Below are 21,061 nucleotides of genomic sequence, written 5' to 3'. Positions count from 1 at the left end.
TATTTTTCCGGGATCCGGCTGTTGTAGTCTTGCTGCCTATTCGTACGTGATTTGTGATACGAAGACAGCCTTTTGTCAACGTATAAGGCATCAAGAGGCGCGGCAGCTACTCAGGCAAGTAGCACGATCTCTATAGGCGCTTGCTCTTGTTGATCTTCGCCCCCCTCCACTACGAAGCTCGAATCAGTGCGAGGTGCGGGTCCGTGCCCGTTTTCTACGACGAACATTCGAAACTTGGGAAAAATTTGGGATTGTGTAAATTATCGTGTAATTTGTTATGTAGCAGAGCTGTATTATATTGAGGTAAGTAATTGTGTAAATAATGCATTTTTACGGTCGATTTTCACGGTATGTATAAAATAACCTCAATCAAAAATGTGTCGTCATTTACTGTGTGGGCTTTGTGTTATTTGATCGCGGAATAGATTGATTTTTTTTAATCATTAATTATTTTTTCTTTTTATATTCGTATAATGCTTTTTTCTATTTGCCTATCTCATTATATAATCCTTATACGAAACTCTTGTGCCACGTGCATACATAACCTCAATCGGTGTACGCGAAAAATTCTTTCTTATTCGACGTTATTTGTACGCGTACGACGTTTAATTACATTATTTCAATGTAAAGTTATCGTGACAATACAAATATATATTTAAAAAAATATCCCCTGTTCGTATAGGCTTTGTATTATTTGATCACGGAATATATTAATTTTTTTTAACCTTTAAAGTGCATCGTTGTTTCGCGGATCATTAAGTGCATCGTGGGTGTCCGACACCCGCGAGACTTTGAACGTTAATTACTCAGCCGCTATCGAATATTTTGTTATAAAAATTTAATCCGATATAGTTTAACATATATATTTTATTATATAGTAGGTATTTTAATTATTTATTTATTTTAATAACACAAAAAAAATTGCTGAAAGAAAAAAAATGGAAAAAATGGATTTTTTTACTTAAAAAATTGTATCTCGCGTAATTTTAAATATTTTTAGCTAAAAATTTAGGATGGTACTCTTCAAATACTATACTTTTAGAAAAAAAATACTATAATACGGATGTTTTCAAAAAAGATATTTATTTGCACATTTGAAGTGCCAATTTTTCGGGTAAAATAACACATCAATTCTTAGCTATTTTCATGTTTTTATTTAATAAAAAAAGGATCGAAATAATGAAATAATACAAAATATTGAAGGATCACATAAAAAAGTTTCTAATAACGTTTCACGCAACAAGCGTGGTCGTAGGCTATAAGCCATCTACAAAGCAAAAATGTGTTAAATAATGAAAATAAAAAATTTTTTTCACTTTCGATAGTGTACTTACGTTAAATTATTGTTAATTACGTATACTAAAACAGAGAAAAAATTTGCTCCAAAAACACTTTTTCACCCACTACGTGCACAGTGGGTGTCGGACACCCGCGGATTTTAGAACGTCTACTTTGCGCAGCATCTGTTCGTATACTGACGCTTACCAAAATATACTAACCTACTTTACTTACAGTTAGTGATCTCAATTGCAGGTAAATGGCGACATATACCCACTTTTTTCAAATTAAGTAATGTTTTTGGGACCTTAAACATTTCTGCGGGTGTCAAACACCCGTGATGCACTTTAAAGGTTAAATTAATTTCTTTTTCTTTTTATATTCGTATAATGCTTTTCTTGCATTTGCCTTTCCTATTATATCATCCTTATACAAAACTCTAGAGCCACGTGCATACATAACCTCAATCGGTGTCCGCGAAAAATTCTTTCTTGTTCGACGTTATGCGTACGCGTACGAAGTTCAATTATATTATTTAGATATAAAGTTCTCGTGATAGTACGAGTATATATAAAAATATATGTCCTCTTTACGTGTAGGCTTTGTATTATTTGATCACGACGGGATCAATTGATTATTTTAAACTGTTATTTTTTAAATAATTTTTTTTTTTTTGTCTAGAAATAATATAAAAGAAACCCAAATGAATGAAAGGACCCCGTAGAAGCTGGAATATAAAAAAATATGTCGTCATTTGCTGTGTGGGCTTTGTATTATTTGATCACGGAAGAGATTAGTTTTTTTTATTAATATTTTTTTTTTGTTATAATCGTAGATATCAAGTTACCGTGACAATACGCATATATATATATATATATATATATATATATATATATATATATATATATATATATATATATATATATATATATATATATATATATGTCAAGGATAATGAAATGAATAACGAGGAGGATTATCACCGCTTTCTTCTATTCGGTCTCCAGAGAAACTACGGCAAAGATCAATAACAGAATAAACATTGAACATTTTGAATCTTGTGATTAACGTTGAATTTTGAAAAAGCTTTGTTCAATAAGTTAAGTTTCGTTTTATCTTGTGAAAGAATAAAAAGGTGGTTCAACATGCGTCCCACACGCAAGACACAAAGTTCACGAGTGTTAGCTGGCCATTCTCCGACATCAGAAGTGGGATACCGAAGGGACGCGGAACCATCCATTTCAGAATTACCGTCCGAGACTCCTCAACGCAATTCTGATACTTCGGAAGATCGTTGGCAAATTTTGTTTGAGATTCAAAATAAAAATATGATGGAGTTAATTCGAAAAATGCAAAGTCCAACTGCTGATTCTCGTCATGAAGTTACTTTTCCGCTATTCAATCCGGATGAGCAAAATATCAATGCACAAGCTTGGTGCTCGACAGCTAGCTTGTGTATGCAAGAACAGGAACTTCAAGGGAGCAAGTTAGTAAATGCGTTGAGTAAAGCTATGAAAGGATCAGCTGCATCTTGGTTTCCTCAAATCAGCTTTAACGGAATGACTTGGGAACAATTTAAAAACATTTTTCTCGCGCGATATGAAATTATTGAAACTCCCGCGGCGACGTTACTTTCGTTATATTCTGGACAGCCAAATGGAGATGAAAATATCGCTGCATATTCGAGTCGAGTTTTAAGTGTTCTTATTCCACGACTACAACTGATGAATTCCGAAGAAATTGCTGTTTCGATTGTTCTTTCTCATGTGGCTCAGTTGGATCCACGTTTAAAACGTTTGGCTCTTACTACGGAAATAAGTTCTCGAACGAAGTTACAACAAGAACTTATGGCAGTTGATTACCGAAAAAGAGCTTTTCCTTTTTCTCAAGCCAGAGAGGGCTCATCGTTCGATTCCAAACGATTGAGAACTTATGTATCTTCATTAAAATGCTTTCACTGTGGAAAATTTGGACACAAAATATCGGAGTGTCGAAGTCGTTCATTGAGCACCATCCCGGACAACTTTGGAAATCTTTCAAAGAAAATACCCTCCACCGCTGTGAAATCTTCTGTGACGTGCTTCAAATGTGGAGAAGTTGGACATGTTTCTACAAGCTGCAAGAAGTCTTCTGGGTCTGGACAAAATACCCTTGCTCAAGGTCAAATGGAGCGTCGTATTAATTCGTGTTCTATTCAACCGACTTTTGGCGAGTTACTACATTCCGGTGAGAAGTTTTCATTTTGTTTTGATTCCGGTGCTGAATGCTCTCTGATTAAAGAAAGCATTGCTAAAAAATTTTCAGGAAAACGTTAGAACTTTGTAGTCATTCTTTCCGGTATCGGTCCTTCCAGTATTCAAAGTGTCATTCAAATCTTGGCACAAGTGACTATAAATGATCATTGCCTGGAAATTTCATTTCATGTGATTCATGATGATTTTCTTAGTACTGAAATTCTTGTTGGAAGAGAAATATTATCTCTTGGTTACTCAATAGAAATGACAGTTGACAGTTTAGTTCTAAAAAGAATTCCGAGGGTTAATGTTTGTGAAGTAGACTATCATTCATTTAATTTTGACGAAATAAAAACAGACGTTTCTGAACTTGACAAACGTCTCTTGGTTGATGTTTTAAACAAATTTCGTTCAACTTTCGTCATAGGAACACCTAAATCTAGAGTAACGACCGGACAACTTGAAATTCGTTTGCTAGATCCTAACCGAACCGTGCAAAGACGACCTTATCGTCTTTCGACTGTTGAACGTCAAATAGTGCGAGATAAAATCAAGGAATTACAAGAGGAGAATGTCATCAGACCCAGTTGTTCTCCTTTTGCTAGTCCAATTATTTTAGTTAAAAAAAAAGATGGTTCTGATCGAATGTGTGTTGATTATCGGGAGCTTAACAATAATACGGTGGCTGATAAATATCCGTTACCGCTTATTGCTGATCAGATAGATAGACTAGGAGGTGCTCATTATTTTACATCTCTTGATATGGCTAGCGGTTTTCACCAAATTCCTATTCACCCAGATTCTATTGAACGGACTGCTTTTGTTACTCCTGACGGGCAGTACGAATATTTAGCAATGCCTTTTGGTTTGAAAAATGCACCTTCTGTTTTTCAGCGAGCAATTAACAAAGCTTTGGGAGATCTAGTGAATACGTCTATTATTTGTTATATGGATGATATTCTCATCCCATCAGAAACAATTATTGAGGGTATTCGAAAATTAGAAGTTGTTTTAGGGGCTTTGACTAAAGCTGGATTTTCAGTCAATCTAAAGAAATGTTCATTTTTGAAAACGAAAATAGAATTTCTTGGTTATCAAGTTTCGGCAGGAGAAATTCGACCAAATCCTCGCAAGGTTATCGCGTTGACTGCACTCCCACCTCCTCAAACTGTTACTCAACTTAGACAATTTGTTGGACTTGCCTCGTATTTTCGGCAATTCATAAAAGGGTTTTCTAAACTTGTTTGTCCTTTGTATAAACTTACTAATGGAAAGGGTAGGATTGATTGGAAACCTGAATTTGAGGAAATTCGAACAAAAATTGTTTCTCACCTGACGAGTTCTCCTCTTTTAATGATTTTTGATCCAAATTTTACTATAGAATTACATACAGATGCTAGCTCAGTTGGTTACGGTGCAATTTTCATCCAAAAAGTTGGTGGAAAAGCCCATGTTGTAGCTTATTTTAGCAAAAGAACTACAGAAATAGAGTCGCGATATCATTCGTATGAAATGGAAACACTTGCTGTTGTGAATGCTATTAGGCATTTTCGACATTATTTACATGGTAGAAAATTTACAGTAGTTACAGATTGTAATTCTCTCAAGGCATCTCGTGTAAAACTTGACTTATCCCCAAGAGTTTATAGATGGTGGGCATTTTTACAGTCATTCGACTTTGATATTGTTTATCGAGAAGGAAAAAATCTATCACATGCAGATTTCTTTTCTCGAAATCCTTTACCTGAGAATGACAAACTAAATGTTGAAACTGTTGAGCAGAAACGTATAAATTTTTCAAAAATTTCTCACGGTTGGTTACAAGCGGAGCAGCAGAAGGATGCCGAAATTCGTGATCTTATTTCTAAATTAGGAAACGATGAGCTTGACTCAAATGTTTCTAATACATACGAACTTAAATCTGGAATTTTGTTCAGAAAAATACAGCGAAATAATGACACTCGTATTTTACCAATAATCCCTAAAGCTTTTTAGTGGTCTATAATAAATCATGTTCATGAATCGATTATTCATTTGGGATGGCATAAAACTTTAGAGAAGGCTTACCAACATTATTGGTTTTCTAATATGTCCAAATATGTCCGAAAATTTGTCGAAAATTGCATTACTTGCCGAATTTCCAAATCTACTTCTGGTAAAATTCAAGCTGAATTACATCCAATCCCAAAGAGTATTCCTTGGCATACTCTTCATATTGATGTTACTGGAAAGCTTAGTGGCAAAAGTAATATTAAAGAATATGTTTTTGTGTTTATTGATGCCTTTACTAAGTTTGTTTTTCTTTACCATACTCTTTCTAATGATGCTGTAAGTGCTATAAAAGCTTTAAAATCAATCGTCACATTATTTGGAGCACCGGTTCGTGTGATTGCTGATCAGGGGAGATGTTTTGCAAACAAAAATTTTCGTGATTTTTGTGCTTCCCATTGCATTAATCTTCATTTGATTGCTACTGGTACTAGTCGAGGCAATGGTCAAGTCGAACGTGTTATGAGTACACTTAAAAATATGCTCACTTCTGTTGAGGTTGACAATAATAGATCTTGGCAGGATTCTCTTGGAGATATTCAACTGGCACTGAATTGTTCCGTCAGTAGTGTGACTAAAGCTACTCCTCTGGAATTGATGATTGGTCGCGTAGCCAGACCGTTGAATCTGTTACCGATTACTGATTGTGAAAAAGAAATTGACTTATCGGAAATCAGAGAGCGAGCAGCCAATATGATTGAGATTAACTCGCAAATTGAAAAATCGCGATTTGATGCCCGAAAGGCAAAATTTTTAAAATTTTCTGTTGGGGATTATGTTTTAATTGAAAATCACGAAAGAAATCAAACAAAATTAAATTCAAAATTTAAAGGGCCATTTCGTGTTATTGAAGTGTTAGACGGAGATCGGTACATTTTAAAATCTCTAAATTGTAATCGAACGTACAAATACGCTCATGACCGTCTTCGAGCAATGCCTGACTGTTCTGTACCTTCAGAATTGGATATTGATTTTGATAAATCTTCTGAAGAGTCATTGAGTATTCAAGGTATTAAATTACAAATTTAATATGTTATTTTTGGATTAATAACCTGTGACATCCTTGTTGGCGCACCTGTTATAAGAAATTCATCAGAATATTGGAGTAGGAAATGATTGTCATTCCCTTTGGTTTGAGCTTGATCCTAGTGCACACATTCATTACGCTTATTAGTTGCAAGTCAAAAAAAAAAAACCTTACTCATTTCGGTGAGCGGAGATGGCGCAATGTAACGGCTAATGGTGTGGTGCTGTCGCATGAGGCGACTGTGTGTGGAAATGTTGATGTATGGACAGCTTGACGTTGTCATACGGTCACATATGTGAAGCCCAATTGATAATTGGCAATGTGTGTGGAAATTACATGTTTGGATAAAAATATAAGTCTCATGAGAGGAATGCAAGTCTTTTGAGAAGATTGTAGTTCTTGCTCTTGTGGAAAGAAGATGATTTCTATGAAATGGGGTGTTGTCACCAGTTTGTCACCGGACTTGTTATTTAGTACGGAATTTGTTATAAATTATGGATTTGTTAAAGCACATCGTGATTTTTGGAATGGTAATATGATCAGGTTGGCCGAACGGTCTAAATATCTTTTAATTTTTGTCTTACAGCACACGAGGACGTGTGATTGTCAGGATTAGCCGTGTCAAGGATAATGAAATGAATAACGAGGAGGATTATCACCGCTTTCTTCTATTCGGTCTCCAGAGAAACTACGGCAAAGATCAATAACAGAATAAACATTGAACATTTAGAATCTTGTGATTAACGTTGAATTTTGAAAAAGCTTTGTTCAATAAGTTAAGTTTCGTTTTATCTTGTGAAAGAATAAAAAGGTGGTTCAACATGCGTCCCACACGCAAGACACAAAGTTCACGAGTGTTATCTGGCCATTTCCGACATATATATATATATATATATATATATATATATATATATATATATTGTAACGATTTGGGCGTTACGTTAATAAAATATGGATCCGCGAGTTTACTTATTATCAAATCAAAGGCGTGAACAAAAATATCGTGATAAATGCTTTTAATGCAATATACGTGTTTCTTGTTTAAAGTCTGAAACAAGACTGTTTTTACAATAATATCGGTTGGCGCAGCAACCTTATTCTTTTAAAAGACATAAGAGGTTTATAAACGTCTTTTATCTATGCTGACTACTAGATCATCAAAGAGGGGGCAAAACGGGTGATTTCACCCTTTGTAACACTACTCCCCCCCGAGGAAAAGAGTCGTCCCGACTCGGGAAAGATAAAATGATTATAAAAGTATTCTAGTAGTCAGTGCTCAAAGGTGAGTTGGAGCTGTGGCTCTAAAAATTTAAGAACTCCCTTTTTTACTATCTGGCATTTGCCCACAGTCTCAAGGTAAACCACAGAAAACCTTGAGCAGATAGTTGAGCGTTAAATAATCTCAAAAATTTATGTGCCATGTTTTATAAAGGTTAGTGTTATTAGGTGTTATGTGGCTTCATGAATTCAAAGTTATCCGCAACGGCCCAGATTGACGTCGGGAAGAAATTCGATTTTCTTCATGAAGGATCCCTCCGAAACAGGTTCGGATGAAAACACCGAAACGGGAACCGACAATTCCAGGTCCAAATAAGACGAAAACAGACTTCTCTTCATAGGAAATAAGGAAATCGGGGGGTGACTGAATCCAGAGCTTCTTCTGAGACAGCACACCCTAGAGTTTGGAGGACAAATGTGAGTGGTGGTATAACAATTCAAATTCACTGAGTGAATTTGGGAGAATACTTGAATAAAATAAATTGAATATGTATTCAAAAGAAAAGAAACGATCTTATCTGAATTATTTCAGCGTCCTTCTTCAAAATAAAACCACCAGTCATCCTCAGGAATCGGAGAAAAATTGGATGGGAAAAGGCTGTGTCGAGTAACCTGAAAAAGTACTCACAAAAACTGACACTTAAGGTTAATAAAATGTGAAAATCAAGCAACCGCTCATCGACCTCGGAAAATAATCGTGGCTCTTTTCACATTAATAAACCAAAGCCTATCCGACACAAAACTCGATTCCAGAGAAGAAGTTTCTAGAAGGAAACAAAACCCTTAATAAAGCAAGTACAAGTTAACTATATACTATCCGCATGTTAAGGAAGTACAAAAATCTTTAAAAACTTGATCGGCTGTAGCTTCTGTATTGATAACTAAAACAGGAGCCGATAAAGAAGAAAAGGTTTGTTTTACTAGCCAATCTTCATGAACTTCATGGATAGTTCTGAGTAGCTCTAAAGAAATACTCGATTCTTCCTCACGAGAACGGGAACTAACTCGAGCAAAAGAAGTTTCTGGGGAAACTCGCAAATAAACAATCAAATCTACTCTGAGCTCAGACGAGCGAATGAGAAGATCAAAATTTTTCGTCAATAAATGAGATTCGAAGTCGCGAAAATTACCTAACCTTCGACGAGCTTCTACAAAACAATTGCTACTGAATATCGATCTTTCCATCACCTTTACAGGCAATGAAGTCGTCTGCAGATGTCTATCTAACATAACCATTTGAGCGAAATGCTGAAAATAATAGCAATAACGATCTGGGTTCTGATACATCAAATCTAAAAGATTAATTCCAGCTACATTTCGATATTCTTCAAGAGGTTCTAAAAGTGTACAGACCTGGCGATCTGCTAAAAACCTCTTGGTGAAAGTTGTTTTTCCGCATCCGATATTTCCTTCAATAATAATCGTAAGCGGTCGAGTTTTACTCAAATGAATTCCGAAAGGTAAATTCTTCTCCCAATCGATGACCGACTGTAAAGAAGGCCAAATCGATCACAGTCGTCAAGGGTGTTCGTTTGAAGATCTAACCTCGAAGGATGTTCCTGGTTTTGGAGAGATTGTTCCAGGTTGATCTTCTTCAAATGGAGCAAGACGATCCAAGTGAACCACTTTCTGACGGGAATGAGGAGATCTTCGGATTCTATAAACAACATCATTTATCCGGTTAACCACTAAGTAAGGGCCTTCCCAATTTCTTTGTAGCTTTGGACATCGTCCTTTCTGTCTTCGTGGTTGAAAAAGCCAAACAGAATCTCCAGGATTAAATTTTAAATCTCTGGCTCGAATATCATAGCGAGTTTTTAATTTATCTGAAGCCATAGAAATTCTATTCCTAGCAAAGTGATGAATTTCTTCTAAACGTTGTTGTAATAAAAAGGCATAATCTGTTTGATGCTGTCTTTGCACAGGAACAGGGCCTTTCTCTAAATCTGACGGAAGTCGAAGATTTCTTCCAGTAAGCATGAGGGCTGGCGTCTGTTTCGTCGTCTCGTGAATCGCAGATCTGTAAGATAAGAGGAAGAAAGGGATCCAGGAGTCCCAGTCTCTCTGATTCTGCTCTACGAAGGACGACAAATATTGTAGTAAAGTCCGATTCAGACGCTCTATTATGCCGTCAGATTGCGGATGCAAAGGAGTTGTACGAGTTTTTCTAACTCCTAAAATCTGAGTAACCTCTTTCATTAAGGTCGACTCAAAATTTAGGCCTTGATCAGTATGAAGTTCTAGAGGAACTCCGTGTCTACAAATAAATTCTTTAACGAATGCCTGCGCTACAGTAGAGGCTTCTTGATCAGCGAGAGGGACCACTTCTGGCCACTTAGTAAAATAATCAGCAATAACCAAAGCATATTTATTTCCAGAATGGGTTATCGGGAGAGGTCCAAGAATATCCATTGCTATCCTTTCAAATGGAGCTCCCACGTTATAAATCTGAAGAGAGCTTTGTCCCTTCGCTCGAGGTCCTTTCTTTGCCGTGCAGACTCGACATCTTCGACACCAATCTTCAACGTCCATCCGGCAACGAGGCCAAAAGTAGAAGTTGCGAATTCTGCCCAGAGTTTTATTTGAAGCGAAATGTCCACCTGCAGGAGAATCATGATAAAGAGCAAGAATCTCCGGAACTCGTGTCCTGGGAACAAAAAGTTGCCACCTGATTTCTTTCAAGTCTGCAGATTCCCATTTTCGGTATAAAATTCCATCAATTAAAAGGATAGAGTCCCATTGAGCCCAATAAATTTTCAAATCTGGCTCGGCTAAAGATATATCCTGCCAGTCTGGGCGAGTTTCTGCTTCTTTCCAAGACTTCACTTGATTCAAAGTGTCGTCCTCTTGTTGCGATTTTCTCCATTCCTCCTGGTTATTTTCGAAAGAAATCTTCCGTATTATAAGAGAGGGGTCACGATTTTTCTCTAATCGTGCACACTGTTTACACTCTGGCATTTCCTCGCAGGGTCTTCGAGAGAGAGCATCGGCGTTTCCATGATGAATTCCTGCTCGATGACGAATATCAAAATCGTACTGACCGAGCCTTTCTAACCATCTAGCTACCTGACCTTCGGGAGATTTAAACGAAAGTAGCCACCTGAGAGAAGCATGATCTGTACGTATCAAAAATCTCCTGCCGTACAAATAATGGTGAAAATGTACTACGGTCTTAACAACAGCTGAAAGCTCTCTACGAGTGACACAATAATTCCTCTCGGTTTTACTCAAAACTCTGCTGAAATAGCTTATCACTCTCTCTTGACCTCCCTGAATTTGTGACAGAACTCCGCCTATTCCTGAAAGAGATGCATCCGTATCTAAAATAAAAGGAATTTCGACCTCTGGATAAGCTAAAATCGGCGAAGAAATAAGATTTTCCTTCAATTTCTTGAAAGCCTCTTCGCATTCCGGGGTCCAGTCAAAAGGAATCTTGATTCCGGTCAAATGATGGAGAGGTTTAGCTATACTAGCGAAACCTTTTACAAATCTTCTGTAATACGTACAAAGGCCTAAAAAGCTCTGAATTTGTTCTTTATTCTTAGGTGTCGGCCAAGAAGAAACCTTCTCTATTTTGGATGGGTCGGTCTTCACACCTTGTGCTGAAACGATATGTCCGAGGAAGCCTACTTCTTTCTGGAACAGATGGCATTTTTTCGGGCTCATTTTCAGACCTGCTTGCTTCAGCCTAGCGAAAACTTGTCTGAGATTTTGAACTTCTTCTTCAAAGTTCTTGCCAAAAACGATTATATCGTCTAAATAAACGAGGCATATTTTGCCCGTGAGCCCATGGAGAACAGCCTCCATCATTCGTTCAAAGGTAGCCGGGGCATTACTCAAACCAAACGGCATAACCTTGAACTGCCATAATCCTCCTAAACCCGTAACAAAAGCTGTTTTTTCTTTATCTAGAGGATCCATTTCGACCTGCCAGTATCCGCTCTGAAGATCTATGGTGCTGAACCAAGTTGCACCAGCTATCAGGTCGAGTGTCTCGTCGATTCTGGGTAGAGGGTAAGAATCTTTCTTCGTTATATCGTTCAGCTTCCTGTAATCGATACAAAATCGTTTGGATCCGTCCTTTTTGTTAACAAGGACGATTGGTGAAGCCCAGGGACTAGACGATGGCTCAATCACATCGTTCGCTAGCATGTCTTCCACAAGCTTCTTCACCTCTTCTCGGGCGTTGAGAGCGAGTCTTCGAGGAGCTTGTTTAATTGGTGAACTCTCTCCGACGTCGATCTTGTGCTTGACAGAAGTACATCGGCCCTTATCACCACTATCTTTGGCAAAAGAATCTTTAAATTCTAGCAAAAGAGATTTAAACGATTCTTCCTGAGCTGAATTTAACGAAATCGAAGATTTCTCAACAAGGCTCCGTAAATGAAGAGGAAAATGTTGTTGCAAATCATCTTCCGACAGTTCTATTTCTCGAATTCTAGGAGGAGTCCAATAAATTCCATTTCTATTTGTACAAAGAGTTATTTCACGATTGTTTGAAGCTAGTGAATTTCTCTTAGTCGAGATAACACAGTTATGAGCTGTAAGAAAGTCTATTCCCAAAATACCTTCATCCTCTATATCTGCTATAAAAACCTTATGTGGAGAGTCGATACACCCAAAAAGGTTAATTTGGACAGTAACCTGTCTCAAAACCGGGGTCGTCTCTCCAGTGGCTGTTCGCAGAGAAAAAGAGGGAACAATCTGGTCATCGGATTTAAAGAGATCCGATCGAACTACGGTTACTTCCGCGCCCGTGTCTATTACCCACAGACAATCGACGCCATTAACAGTACCACGCGCGTAAAGACCAGACTGTCGCAGACTTCTAATTAAAAACTGTTCTCTAAGAGGGCTTTCACTACCAACAATCTGCGATGATTTTCGCCCTGACAAATCATCTGAAACTAGTTTTTTGAGTGAGTTCCTGGTGAAGAACTCGATTGAGGATCTGCTTCCCCTTTTTCTATATTTTTCTTACGCCAATTATAAGAATTTGGATTCGAGCCTTGCATCGGCTTTCCACTAATTTTTTTAATTAAAAAACAATGATTGGCGTCGTGGCCTGTTTTTTTACAAAATATACAAGTCAAGCTAGTTTGACTTGTCACGACCACGTTTTTATTTATACGCTCGTTTCGACGGTTTTGAAAAGAACCTCGATTTCTTGATTTAAAATTGTTACCGTTATTTCTATTTTTATAATTTTGAGGTTTTGGCTCCTTCGAGTATTCAAAACTCTGTCTTCCTGAGGTGTTTTCAGACACCTCAATCCGACGAAGTTTGCTTAACCCAAAATATTGCTTTCTCATTGCCTCCACCTCGAGGGCTTTGGCGGTTGCCTCCCGCAGAGAAGTGAGGCCCGACGTTCCAACGGCCATTTTAATTTCCGGATCATTAATCGCATTCAAAAAAGCTTGCGTTGCTAATAAGTTACGAGACGGCTCGTGATCCGGCAAAGCTATACGAGAAAGCCGTTCAATGTCCTGACTAAGAGACGCAAGGTCTTCGTCTCGTCCTTGTCTTCTCGTCTGTAATTGTGCTGTGTACAGTTTTGTTAAGTGGTCATTTCCGTACCTCAACTTTAATGCAGAACTAAGTTTTTCATAATCAGAGATTTCTTCCTCAGACAACGTCGTTAAAACGTTCAAAGCCGGCGTTCGAAGACAGGAGGCAAGACTGTGGGCCCTCATGGCGGAGTCCCACTGATTATGTTTAGCAATTGTATTAAACTGGCGTTCATAATCTGCCCATGGTATTTTTCCGTCAAAAATTGGCGGTTTTAAAGGAAAAAGAGGTTTCTCATTAATCTGAGAAGCAACCTCAGGAAATCCTGAATTATTTAATTGATTAAAATGAGAATATTGAGGTCGAACTTGAGGCATAGGCTCGGAAAAGCCAACCTCATTATTAACCGTTACTCTACCAATTGGAGATTCAACTACTCCCCTAGTAAAAGGCACAGACCTTAAGTCTCGTACATCCTGGAACTGTCCTGGATGTCGGACCTGTCGAACAGCGGGAACGGGAACAGGAGAAGGAACAGGAGAGGGAAGCGGCGTAACGACTCTGGAACCTCGTGGGGTGACAGCCGGTTCTCCAGCGCCACTCATTTGATGAACAGACTGAAGAGCTGCCACAGTCGTCTGAAGAAGGTCCTGAAGATTGGCTTCCGAACGCTCTCGAGCCTCCGCTTCTCGCCTCCGTTGTTCCTGTTGCTCTTGAAGCAACTGGACAAGTTGTTGTTGTTGTTGTGTAGCAGCTTCTTGTTGATGTCTCATAATCTCCAGCAGGTCGATTTGCGAGACTGAGACCATCGTAGGGACAGGTAAAGAGTCCACTGAAGGTGCAGGAATCGAAGGGACCCGCGGATTCTCCACAACAAAAGGTTCTTCTCCGCTAGTTTCCCGACGACGAGAGCGCGTCAAACGACTGCTACTCATAATTAAAGTTCGCGCACTGAATTGATTCAATTAATAAGAACTCAAGATCCCGCTTCTGACACCAATTGTAACGATTTGGGCGTTACGTTAATAAAATATGGATCCGCGAGTTTACTTATTATCAAATCAAAGGCGTGAACAAAAATATCGTGATAAATGCTTTTAATGCAATATACGTGTTTCTTGTTTAAAGTCTGAAACAAGACTGTTTTTACAATAATATCGGTTGGCGCAGCAACCTTATTCTTTTAAAAGACATAAGAGGTTTATAAACGTCTTTTATCTATGCTGACTACTAGATCATCAAAGAGGGGGCAAAACGGGTGATTTCACCCTTTGTAACAATATATATATATAAATCTGCCCTCTTTTTGTGTAGACTTTGTATTATTTCATCACGAGATTAATTGTTTAAAATATTTTTCATACTTTTTTTTTTAATTCCATTATTTTTGTTTTTATAAAGATAATATATGAAGCGCGAATGAAAGAAAGGAATAAGGGAAAGGGACTAAAAAATACGAAAACCCGCACAAGTTCGAATATAAAGAAAATGCTTCCTCATTTGTTGTAGACTTTGTATTATTTGATCGTGGAATTGAATTTTTGAATTTTTAAATTTCATTGTTTTTTAAAAATATTTTTTTCAGATTGTACTCGGTTATACCCCTTATTACAGTCTTCTTTCGCTAGCTTCCTCATTCTATTCTTCCGTTTGCTTTTTTCGTATTGTATCATCCTTATACGATACTCTTGTGCCACGCGCATACCCGACATTAATCGGTGTCGGCGGCAAATTTTGTTTCGCCTGTTGGTATTCGTAAGTCGATAGCTTATTATATTACTCGATCAATCTAGCTTGATTTTATGCTCTTACGAAACCACAATCGTAATCACGAAAAATTTTCCGATTAATTTTCATTCGCATGATGTTGAATGAGTAGTTTTCATATGTAAAGTTTTATGATTTATGTTTCTGAAAAAAAATCTCTCGAGGCTTTCGGGTAGCGGTTAGATAGAACAAAGTTTTACATTATAAAATAATGCATATATTCATTCTATTTTTTACGTTTTCAAGATAACTTCACTATTAATACTATGGATATATATTATGGATATGTTAAAAACAATTTCTATTTTAAAAGCAATTTATAGGAAAAGTCAGTTTCAATCTAACTCGTTGATTTAATTTTTCCCCGCCCTATAAATCTATTTATAGTTGCGATCGGAATGTCAAGAAAGAGAATTAGCGTGAAAAAATTGTTTCCTTTTTTTTAGTAAGGCAAGATGTAAATGTTATGGAAGTTAACTTAATCGAAGATGCACTGCGTTCTGCTCGTACACATGAAAATCTACGAAGCCCTGAGAAGCAATTTCTCTTCCACAGATGAAGTCACGCAAAAGAAAAAGTGATTCTCAAATTTGTAGCCGGCAACGACGACGTCGAATTGCAACAATTATTCAGCAGTGGGAAATTCAATCTGAACCCGCTAGTGGATTAACCGAGTTGTCTCCGGCAAACACGATTATCGACACATTACCCTGTCCAAAAAAGATTGAACTAGCATATTCAAATGATTCGCGTGATTCTCGAACATCTTCTGAAAATAATTCTATCTCAATACAAGCTGTAAATAATTCTTTTCAAATGGATAATCATCCGAGCAGTGACGAAAATCCGCATAACGATAGAAATATAACTTCCGTTGTTGAAGTTCCCGGAATGGAAACATTGGTAGACTCTTCGCAGATTGCCGATTACGTTAAGACGAAGTTAGGGGTATGGGCTGTTAACGAAAAAATATCGCATAACAGCTTAAGAAAATTACTCAACTTGTTAAAATTTGTCCCAAGCCTATCAACAGTTTTACCAAGCGATCCTCGTACTTTACTGCAGACTACGAAACGAACCGATATTCGGGAAGTTTTTCCGGGAGAGTACTACCATTTCGGACTTGCCTCAAGTATTCAGGACATTTGCAATAGAAGGGGAAATCTAAAAGTTGATGAAATAGCTATTGCTATAAATATTGATGGGGTCCCGTTATTCAAGTCTTCTACCGCGGCGCTTTGGCCCATTTTGGGAAATATTATACCGTACAAAGAAGTTTTTATGATTGGAGTGTACTGCGGCCACAAGAAGCCTCAAGATGCGAATATTTATTTAAACGAATTCGTCGAAGAGGCCATTGAGTTGTCCACCGATGGCATTATGATTGGCGGAAAAAATTACAACTTCTCAATTCGTTTTATTGTTTGTGATGCTCCTGCAAAATCATTTATTTTGTGCGTGAAAAATTTTAACGGGTTTAATAGCTGCACTCGATGTGTGACGAAAGGAAAAACAAAAAAAAATCGCAGGTGTTTCCCCAAATTAAATGCTAAACGGCGAACAGATAAAGATTTTTTGAACTATAGCGATCAGAAGTACCATGAAAGAAGAACGTGTCTCGACTCTATACCGGGATTGGGATTGGTATCTAATGTAAGTTTAGATTACATGCATTCAATTCTGCTGGGTGTTGTTAAAAAAATGTTAACGTTGTAGATTCATGGCGAAATCAACTACAGACTCGGTCGTTTACAAATTCTAAAAATATCGAAACGGCTTATAAATGATATGAGGCCATTTATTCCACAAGATTTTGGTCGAAGACCACAGTCGTTGGAGTTCTTGAAGGAATGGAAAGCTACCGAGTTTCGACAATTTCTTTTATATACGGGGCCAATCGTTTTGAGAAAGATTTTGCCAAAAGATATGTACAATCACTTCATGACGCTCCATGTTTTGATAAGAATATTATGCGATGTGGAGCAGCATCAAAATAAGTTGAACTACACAACACAACTCGCGAAACACCTTATTAAGTCATTTGCTAAAATATACGGCGTCCATCACTTGACGCACAACGTGCATGGCATTATCCACCTCGTTGAAGATGCGAAGTTACACGCAACTATTAAGAAGTTTAGTGCCTTTAAATTCGGAAATTTTATGCAAACATTAAAACCTATGATACGCAAATCAGAAAAACCATTGCAACAAATCGCTCGGCGCTGCGGCGAAATTCAAAAAATGAAATCTGCATGTTCAAAGTACGCTCAAGACATGAACGATAATTTGGTACCTGTTGGCACTTCTCTTCATGTAGAAGGCCCACTACCTGATAACTGCAGAAATTCACAGTATAAAATCATTCAATCATCGAACTTTACTATTAGAACTAATGGGAATGCTGATAGTTGCTGTGTTCTGAAAAACGGTGATATGATTGACATTCAGAATATAGCTTTCTGTCACGAAACTCGAAAATTTGTGATAATAGGAAAACAACTCACTACCAAGGAAGATTTTTTTACTATTCCATGCCCATCATGATTGCTAGGAATACATAAAGTAAAATATACACGCATTGAAAGATTGACCATACACCCACTCAGTGATATTACGAAAAAGTGTGTAAAGCTCCCACACAAATCAACATTCGTTGTTTTCCCATTTCTCCATGATAATAATTCAGTTCAATCAAGTGTATTGGGGTTTGTGTTATATCTTCTTTCGTCGCTATTATGTACTAAATATTTTGCATTGAAAACACTTGAGAACCAGAAGTCCATTGCATTAGTTAGTCGTTGGATAATGTTCGGATGTAGGTGAATTGGAATCATACAGTTAAGCAATGAGTACACATCGTCCATCTTGACATTCATCGGTAAAACTGAAATCTTAAATTTTCAGGTCTCTCAAAGATGGCATCTAATCGATATGCGGTTATTGAATTCAAAGATGGCGTTAGTCTTGCTACGGAAAAATGGATGACACCTCGGAAAAGGCATTGTTACTGGCCTCCATATAGAAACGAATCGAGATTATTGAAGGCTGTTGAGAATCAAGAGGACGTTAGCGAAAACTGGCCTCAGCACGATATTATAAAAATATTGGCTTCGACAAGTACGTTCAACCAATTTTAAATTAAATTTCATGCTTGTATGCCAATGCATATGTAAAAAACGATTGTACAAACCAATATGTAGAAGTCATTATGATTGTACAAGTCACTAGTCATTATTATTATTATTTTTTTTTTTCAAAACAATTAATTCCAAAATATACTCGTTATCTTTTTCAGAAACATTTAAGCGTGGACAAACTAAATGTACAGAGGCTTTGGTAATGTCTGATATTAATACTGATTTGGAGCGTGATAATATTGGATCAAAAAAATCGACTCAGTCGTCTGTTATCATTAGACCATTTCCACCGATTGACATCGAGGGTGCAGCATGCTTCTCCAGTGGTAATGAAGATTCGGATATCGAAACGATAAAAAAAAGAAGTGCACCGAAAACTAGCCTACGGTCAAATACAAAGGATCCAATTTCTTCTATAAACAAACCGTCCGTCATTGAGGGAACCGTACAATCGAATTTAACGCTTAAAAAGCTTAATGGTACGTAGCAAGTCAATTAAAAAAAATCGTAAAGATTTAGATTAATAGTGTACTGCCCATTTTACGCTATATTCTCATCATTTTCATAGATTGGATTATAACAATCCTGACAGCACTGGCTAAGTTCGATATGAAAATAGATGCTCTAGCAGCCGAGGTTCGGAATATTGGACTAATATTGGCAGCGAAGACTACCGATGAAGAAATTGATAAAACGGAGAGTCAAATTCTGAAAGCTTTTCCTTTGAAGAAAGAAGCCGATTTGGCGGAAGTCGAACAACGTCTATCGACTGACGCAAATTACAAGAATACTATGGTGAGAGTAACAATATTTGTTATATTGCCGTTAATTTTGTACATGTAATTTGAATGTGTTCTTTCTGCCCATTTGCAGATATTTTTTGCTGCCAAAATATTCTGAAAATAAATATTTCAATCGGCAGTGCACTTAGTAAATTTCTATATAAAGTATTCCACGCCATATCAACCACATCCGAACCTTATTTTTCTATTTTTGGCTCAATATTTTTCCAGTTGTTATATCTATTGAAAGAACCTCTGTATTTTTTTCAGAATTTTTCGTCCATCCACTCATGAGTTGTGATTTTTTTGGCCATATTAAGGTTCGGAAGTGGCAGATTTGGCGTGGAATACCTCGTATATATATCAGGTATACCATGCCAAATCACCGAGGTTTTAACGCGACCCCTTTTGATTTAGCTTCACATATGTTTTTGTACTAACTGAAAGAAGTATTGATGGTTTTCTTTATATGCTCATAATTTGGGCATTAATGGCTCAAATTTGATTTTGTTTTTGTTGAAATGTTGGGTGTTTTTTTCAAATAAAAAAAAAAAAATAGTAAAACATTATAAGAAGTGTTGTTGACCTCAGTTCTTACATTTTTGTGATTTGCGATTGTTTTTTAAAGTGTTATAGTCTTTTTTTAAAGTTATATGTAAAAGAACACCTAATTCTACGTATTTTGTGTAAGTTTCCTTATGATATTCCATCTCGTTATAGTTTTTTTTTATTTCGAATGTTTCAAAAAAAAATTTTTTTTTTTAAAGCCCATAGCATTTAATAATGTATCAAAAAAACATTTTTTCAGAATAAAATCATTAAAAAAAATTTTTTTTCGATGAATTACCAAATGCCATGGGATGTTGAATAATATATATATACAGTTTTTTGAAACATTCGTAATTAAAAAAAAAAACTAGAACGAGACAGATCACCATAATAAAACTTACTCGCAATACGTATTATTAGGTGTTCTCTGACATATAAATTTTTCAAAAAGAATAAAAAATAACCAACACTCCAAACAACAATCGTAAAGTACAAAAATGCAAAAATTGAGGTCAACGACAGTTCTTACATTTTTTTAGTATTTTTTTTTTCTGAAAATTTGAAAAGAAACCCAACATGTCAATACAAAAAAAATCAAATTTGAGCCATTATTGCCCAAATTACAAGTATTTGATGAAAAAATATTGTAACTTTTGAACCGCTTGGGAAAAAGTTCTGAACAAAATCATGAACACTCGTTTCAGTTACCTAGTATGAAAACATATACGAAGATCGGCTAAATCAAAAGAGGTCGCGTTAAAAACTTGGTGATTGGGCATGGGATAACTGATATATGTATATATATATATACAATATATATATATGTATAGCCCATAAGAAAAAAGCTTTTGAAAAATTGAAAATCTGCGATGTTGTATCAAGTAAATTCAATTCATATCAAAATATTATTGTGATTCTATTCGTAAACTATTAAGATGTACTTTCAATGGCAATGTAGATTACAGATTAAATGAATTTAATCTATATAGGTGTCATCCGCTGCCGTTTCACGAAACCTCTTGTTGTAAACAAGGAAATTAGTGACCCCATTAAATCATGGCTGCGTCATGCCCCTGCGCGCTTGGCACGAGAAGAAAAGTGAGTTTTATTCCGCATATTTTTCTAAATAAATCATGATATCACGGATTGTTACGCGAAGTATAGAAAGTTTTTTCAGTGTACTCTATACACATTACATAATTGCTGCATTCGAATTATTTTATTGCAATTCAATTATGGTATTTAAAAATATATATAAGACATTCTTCGTCAACCGAGCTACGATTTTTTTTTACACTCTCAGATAATTTATATAATTGGGCAAATTCTAATACTGCTTAAAAGTACTCTGTGAATTTTTTCAGATTTTTGAGCCTTAAATTTAGGAGATCTGTATTTTTTTGTTTTCTCTATGGCTAGAAAAAAATAAATCGGACAGTTCAGCAACGT

General features: G+C 36.6%; 1 protein-coding gene across 1 annotated transcript; it reads left to right on the top strand.

Moving 5' to 3' along the window:
* Positions 1–225: 225 nt before the first annotated feature.
* Positions 226–20,710, top strand: LOC124293883. Its single transcript, XM_046736695.1, has 5 exons — positions 226–303; positions 18,049–18,261; positions 18,440–18,760; positions 18,850–19,076; positions 20,602–20,710. The coding sequence occupies exons 2-5, from the start codon at positions 18,060–18,062 to the stop codon at positions 20,638–20,640; spliced, it is 789 nt and encodes a 262-aa protein (XP_046592651.1). The 5' UTR covers positions 226–303; positions 18,049–18,059; the 3' UTR covers positions 20,641–20,710.
* The last annotated feature ends 351 nt before the right edge of the window (positions 20,711–21,061 follow it).

This window comes from Neodiprion lecontei, chromosome 4 (assembly GCF_021901455.1).
Source record: "Neodiprion lecontei isolate iyNeoLeco1 chromosome 4, iyNeoLeco1.1, whole genome shotgun sequence".
Lineage (NCBI taxonomy): Eukaryota > Metazoa > Arthropoda > Insecta > Hymenoptera > Diprionidae > Neodiprion > Neodiprion lecontei.
The sequence above is the reverse complement of the archived record's forward strand: the minus strand, read 5'-3'. Positions and strand labels throughout refer to the sequence as shown.